Here is a 7,335-nt window from a genome sequence, read left to right as displayed (position 1 = left end):
AAAAGGGCCCAAATAAGCATTATTCTTGGTTTTCGCACTATAACTTTAGTTAAAGTAAATAGAAATCAATGAAATTTAAACACAATGTTTATGACCACGAAAGGACGGTTGGTATTGATTTTGGGAGATAGGTCCCAACAGTTTAGGAATTAGGGGCCAAAAAGGGACCCAAATAAGCATTTTTCTTGGTTTTCGCACCATAGCGTTAGTATAAGTAAATAGAAATCTATGAAATTTAAACTCAAGGTTTATGACTATAAAAGGAAGGTTGGTATTGATTTTGGGAGTTTTGGTCCCAACAGTTAAGGAAAAAGGGGCCCAAAGGGTCCAAAATTAAACTTTGTTTGATTTCATCAAAATTGAATAATTGGGGTTCTTTGATATGCCAAATCTAACTGTGAATGTAGATTCTTAATTTTTGGTCCCGTTTTCAAATTGGTCTACATTAAGGTCCAAAGGGTCCAAAATTAAACTTAGTTTGATTTTAACAAAAATTGAAACCTTGGGGTTCTTTGATATGCTGAATCTAAAAATGTACTTAGATTTTTTATTATTGGCCCAGTTTTCAAGTTGGCCCAAATCGAGGTCCAAAATTAAACATTGCTTGATTTCATCAAAAATTGAATAATTGGGGTTCTTTGATATGCCAAATCTAACTGTGTATGTAGATTCTTAATTTTTGGTCCAGTTTTAAAATTGGTCTAAATTAAAGTGCAAAGGGTCCAAAATTAAACTAAGTTTGATTTTAACAAAAATTTAATTCTTGGGCCTCTTTGATATGCTGAATCTAAACATGTACTTAGATTTTTGATTATGGGCCTAGTTTTCAAGTTGGTCCAAATCAGGATCTAAAATTATTATATTAAGTATTGTGCAATAGCAAGTCTTTTCAATTGCACAGTATTGTGCAATGGCAAGAAATATCTAATTTCACAATATTGTGAAATAGCGATTTTTTTTTAATTAAGAGTTATCTTTCTTTGTCCAGTATAGTAAGCAAGAAATATCTGCAAGAATTTTTTTGAATTGGAGTTATCTTTCTTTGTCCAGAATCAACTTAAATCTTTGTTATATACAATATACAATGTATATTCACTTTTTACTACCAACTGATAAGTTTAAATAATCTTTATCATTCAGTGATAACAAGCAGTCTTTTTTACATCTTAATATTTTATGATGTATTTAAATGAGTAGTAATTGTTGCAAACTCCATTAGAATATTTTAATTGAAATTAGTTTTGGAATAAGGGAAAGGGGGATGTGATTAAAAAATTGGGTTCAATTTTTCTCATTTGAAATTTCATAAATAAAAAGAAAATTTCTTCAAACATTTTTTTGAGAGGATTAATATTCAACAGCATAGTGAATTGCCTAAGAGAAAACAAAAATTTTAAGTTCATTTGAATACATTCATTCTGTGTCAGAAACCTATGCTGTGTCAACTATTTAATCACAATCCAAATTTAGAGCGGAATCCAGCTTTGAATGTTGTGTCCATACTTGCCCCAACAGTTCAGGGTTCAACCTCTGTGGTCGTATAAAGCTACGCCCTGCGGAGCATCTGGTTGATTTTATTTATACAGACTGTTTAAATACTATCGATAAGAACACACAGGCACTCGTCTCAGAATATTTTTTTTCCTCAAATATACCTTTATAGGATATATTTTTTCTGAGACGAGTGGCTGTGGTTATATGCCATGTTTGTCAATTGCAGAAAGATATCAAGAGTTACCTTTTTTATATGTCTCTATTGTTTTTCTTTACAGAGTCGTATAAGAACACTCATACTGGAGATAAACCTTATCAATAAGATGTTAGAGGGAGGAGAGGATTTAGTCACACTCAATGGTACTCTACAGGGACACAATAAGATGTTAGAGGGAGGAGAAGATTTAGTCACACTCCATGGTACTCTTCAGGGGCACAATAAGATATTAGAGGGAGGAGAAGATTTAGTCACGGTCAATGGTACTCTACAGGGACACAATAAGATGTTAGAGGGAGGAGAAGATTTAGTCACACTCAATGGAACTCTACCGGGACACAATAAGATGTTAGAGGGAGGAGATTTAGTCGCACTCAATGGTACTCGACCGGGACACAATAAGATGTTAGAGGGAGGAGAAGGTTTAGTCACAATCAATGGTACTCTACAGGGACACAATAAGATGTTAGAGGGAGGAGAGGATTTAGTCACACTCAATGGTACTCTACAGGGACACAATAAGATGTTAGAGGGAGGAGAGGATTTAGTCACACTCAATGGTACCCTACAGGGACACAATAAGATGTTAGAGGGAGGAGAAGATTTAGTCACACTCAAGGGTACTCTACAGGGACACAATAAGATGTTAGAGGGAGGAGAAGATTTAGTCACACTCAAGGGTACTCTACAGGGACACAATAAGATGTTAGAGGGAGGAGAAGATGTAGTAACACTCAATGGTACTCTACAGGGACACAATAAGATGTTAGAGGGAGGAGAAGATTTAGTCACACTCAAGGGTACTCTACAGGGACACAATAAGATGTTAGAGGGAGGAGAGGATTTAGTCACACTCAAGGGTACTCTACAGGGACACAATAAGATGTTAGAGGGAGGAGAAGATTTAGTCACACTCAAGGGTACTCTACAGGGACACAATAAGATGTTAGAGGGAGGAGAAGATTTAGTCACACTCAAGGGTACTCTACAGGGACACAATAAGATGTTAGAGGGAGGAGAAGATGTAGTAACACTCAATGGTACTCTACAGGGACACAATAAGATGTTAGAGGGAGGAGAAGATTTAGTCACACTCAAGGGTACTCTACAGGGACACAATAAGATGTTAGAGGGAGGAGAGGATTTAGTCACACTCAAGGGTACTCTACAGGGACACAATAAGATGTTAGAGGGAGGAGAAGATTTAGTCACACTCAAGGGTACTCTACAGGGACACAATAAGATGTTAGAGGGAGGAGAAGATTTAGTCACACTCAAGGGTACTCTACAGGGACACAATAAGATGTTAGAGGGAGGAGAAGATGTAGTAACACTCAATGGTACTCTACAGGGACACAATAAGATGTTAGAGGGAGGAGAAGATTTAGTCACACTCAAGGGTACTCTACAGGGACACAATAAGATGTTAGAGGGAGGAGAGGATTTAGTCACACTCAAGGGTACTCTACAGGGACACAATAAGATGTTAGAGGGAGGAGAAGATGTAGTCACACTCAAGGGTACTCTACAGGGACACAATAAGATGTTAGAGGGAGGAGAAGATGTAGTAACACTCAATGGTACTCTACAGAGACACAATAAGATGTTAGAGGGAGGAGAGGATTTAATCACAATCAATGGTACTCTACAGGGACACACTAAGATGTTAGAGGGAGGAGAGGATTTAGTCACACTCAAGGGTACTCTACAGGGACACAATAAGATGTTAGAGGGAGGAGAAGATTTAGTCACACTCAAGGGTACTCTACAGGGACACAATAAGATGTTAGAGGGAGGAGAAGATTTAGTCACACTCAATGGTACTCTACAGGGACACAATAAGATGTTAGAGGGAGGAGAGGATTTAGTCACACTCAATGGTACTCTACAGGGACACAATAAGATGTTAGAGGGAGGAGAGGATTTAGTCACACTCAATGGTACTCTACAGGGACACAATAAGATGTTAGAGGGAGGAGAAGATTTAGTCACACTCAATGGTACTCTACAGGGACACAATAAGATGTTAGAGGGAGGAGAGGATTTAGTCACACTCCATGGTACTCTTCAGGGGCACAATAAGATATTAGAGGGAGGAGAGGATTTAGTCACACTCAATGGTACTCTACAGGGACACAATAAGATGTTAGAGGGAGGAGAAGATTTAGTCACACTCAATGGTACCCTACAGGGACACAATAAGATGTTAGAGGGAGGAGAAGATTTAGTCACACTCAATGGTACTATACAGAGACACACACAGGCTGGTGAGATACATCATACATGTGATGTTTGTGGTAGAGAATTTAGTCAAAGTTGTCACTTAAAGGGACACTTGAGAACCCATACTGGTGAAAAACCTTATAAATGTGATGTTTGTTTCAGAGAATTTAGTCATAGTTGTAACGTAACGAAACATATGAGAACACATACTGGTGAAAGACCTTATAAATGTGATGTCTGTGCTAAAGAATTTAGTCAAAGTGGTCACTTAACGAGACACTTGAGAACACATACTGGTGAAAAACCTAATAAATCATATAAATGTGATGTGTGTGCTAAAGTATTTAGTCAAAGTGGTGACTTAAAGAGACATGCAAGAACACATACTGGTGAGAAACCTCATAAATGTGATGTATGTTTTAGAGAATTTAGTCAAAGTAGTAACTTAAAGACACATATGAGAACACATACTGGTGAGACACCTTATAAATGTGATGTTTGTGCTAGTGAATTTTCTGATGGTTCTCTCCTAAAGGCACACATAAGTAAACATACAGGAAATAACACTCATAGCTGTGATTTATGTGGTAAACAGTTTAGTTATCTTAGTCATTTGCAGAGTCACATGAGAACACATACTGGTTATAAACCTCATGAGTGTGATATATGTGGTAAAGCGTTCAGTCAGCATTCTAATTTAAAGGGTCACATGAGAACACATACAAGTTATAAACCTTATAACTGTGCTATATGTGGTAAAGAATTTCATGCGAAATGTAATTTACAGATTCACATGAGAATACATACAGGTGATAAACCTTATAGCTGTGATATATGTGGTAAAGGATTTAGTGAGAAAGGTAATATACAGACACACATGAGAACACATACAGGTGAAAAACCTTATGAATGTTGTGAATGTGGAAAGAGGTTAAGTACGTTTGCTTGTTTACAGAGACACATGAAAATACATTCAGACAATAATCATCATTACTGATTTATGTACGGTAGTTAATAAATAAACTCATCATAGATATCAGGACTAAATTTAGTATACGCCAGACGCGCGTTTCGTCTACAAAAGACTCATCAGTGACGCTCAATAATACGATCCTTCTTTAAAATAATCATTACAACTAAGGTAGGGTACTACTATGGTATGATGTCCTCGTCTCCAACGTTGTCATCCGAAGACACAATAACTTAAGTTTAAGTGAATAGCTCTCTTTGAAATTTAATAAAAAGTTCAATACCACAAAGGAAATTGAGATTGATTTTGGGGATGATGGTTCCATCCATTCAGGAAAAAGGGGCCCAAAAGAGGCCTTAAACAAGCATTTTTTGTCGAGCTTGTGACTTGTAGCAGAACCCTTGATATATGGATAGAAATCTGGCGGCGACGGCTGCGGCTGTAATTAACTTCTTTAAAGCTTTATATTTTAGGAGGAAAACCTGGATGCTTCATACTTTGTAAATCGATTTCTCATGTTACGAAGTTTCCTTCCGTCACATGTCCAATGTCCTTGACCTCATTTTCATGGTTCAATGACTACTTGAAAAAAAAAAGATTTACTATATTTGGTATATGCGTACATTGTTCTTATGCCTGTCAGACAGTTTTCACTTGACCTTGACCCCATTTCATGGATCAGTGAACAAGGTTAAGTTTTGGCAGTCAAGTCCATATCTCAGATACTTATCATACTATAAGCAATGGGTCTAGTATATTTGGTGTATGGAATCACTGTTAGGTGTATAGGTCCAACTGACAGGTGTCATCTGACCTAGACCTGTTATTCATGGTTCAGTGGTGATAGTTAAGTTTTTGCGTTTTGATCTGTTTTTCTTATACTTCAATGTATATGCAATAGGTCTACTTCATTTGGTGTATGTAATGATAGTAATGTGTGTACATGTAAGGCTGGCAGGTATCCTCTGACATTGACCTCATTTTCATGGTTCAGTGTTTATAGTTAAGATTTTGGCCTGGATTTTTTTTTTTTTTTTCCAATACTATTTGCAATAGGTCAACAATATTTGTTGTTTGAAAATATTATGATCTATATGTCAGTCGCACAGGTTTTATTTTACCTTGACCTTATTTTCACAGTTCATTGCTCAGTGTTAAGTTTTTTTGTTTTGGTCTGTTTTTATACGACCACAAAATTTGAAAAATTTTTGGTCATATATTGATATGACGTTGGTGTCGTCGTCGTTGGTTTTCGCACTATAACTTTAGTAAAAGTAAATAGAAATCTATGAAATTTAAACACAAGGTTTATGACCATAATAGTTATCAAAGGTACCAGGATTATAATTTAGTACGCCAGACGCGCATTTCGTCTACATAAAAGAGGGACGAAAGATACCAAAGGGACAGTCAAACTCATAAATCTAAAACAAACTGACAACGCCATGGCTAAAAATGAAAAAGACAAACAGAAAAACAATAGTGAACATGACACAACATAGAAAACTAAAGAATAAACAACACGAACCCCACCAAAAACTATGGGTGATCTCAGGTGCTCCGGAAGGGTAAGCATATCCTGCTCCACATGCGGCACCCGTCGTGTTGCTTATACGATTACAAATCCGGTTAATAGTCTAATTCGGTAGGTCAAATAAGACTCATCAGTGACGCTCATATTAAAATATTTATAAAGCCAAACAAGTACAAAGTTGAAGAGCATTGAGGATCCAAAATTCCAAAAAAGTTGTGCCAAATACGGCTAAGGTAATCTATGCCTTGGATAAGAAAATCCTTAGTTTTTCGAAAAATTCAAAGTTTTGTAAACAGGAAATTTATAAAAATGACCACATTGTTGATATTCATGTCAGCACCGAAGTGTTGACTACTGGGCTGGTAATACCCTCGGGGGCGAAACGTCCACCAGCAGTGACATCGACTCAGTGGTGTAAATAGATATCAAAGGTACCAGGATTATAATTTAGTACGCCAGACGCGCGTTTCGTCTACAAGAAAGAAAGAGGAAGGTTGGGATTGATTATGGGAGTTTTGGTCTCAACAGTTTAGGAATTAGGGTCCAAAATTAAACTTAGTTTGGTTTCATCAAAAAATGATTTTATTGGGGTTCTTTGATGTGTCAAATCTAACCGTGTATTTAGATTCTTAATTTTTGGTCCTGTTTTCAAATTGGTCTACCCCAAGGTTTAAAGGGTCCAAAATTAAACTTAGTTTGATTTTCATTAAAAAAAATATAAATTCTTAGGGTTCTTTGATATGCTGAATCTAAACATGTACTTATATTTTTGATTATGGGCCAAGTTTTCAAGTCGGTCCAAAATTAAACTTTGTTTGATTTCAACAAAAATTGAATAAATTGGGTTCTTTAATATGCTGAATTTAACCATGTATTTAGATTTTTAATATTTGGCCT

At 36.3% G+C, this 7,335-nt stretch overlaps 1 protein-coding gene across 1 annotated transcript; it reads left to right on the top strand.

Moving 5' to 3' along the window:
- The first annotated feature begins 1,817 nt into the window (after window positions 1–1,817).
- Window positions 1,818–4,945, top strand: LOC134681543 (Kruppel-like factor 18). The gene has a single exon (XM_063541187.1). The coding sequence runs from the start codon at window positions 1,818–1,820 to the stop codon at window positions 4,929–4,931; it is 3,114 nt and encodes a 1,037-aa protein (XP_063397257.1). The 3' UTR covers window positions 4,932–4,945.
- Window positions 4,946–7,335: the final 2,390 nt, after the last annotated feature.

This window comes from Mytilus trossulus, chromosome 8 (genome assembly GCF_036588685.1).
Source record: "Mytilus trossulus isolate FHL-02 chromosome 8, PNRI_Mtr1.1.1.hap1, whole genome shotgun sequence".
Classification (NCBI taxonomy): domain Eukaryota; kingdom Metazoa; phylum Mollusca; class Bivalvia; order Mytilida; family Mytilidae; genus Mytilus; species Mytilus trossulus.
Note: the sequence above shows the minus strand (reverse complement) of the source record. Positions and strands in the feature narration are given on the sequence as shown.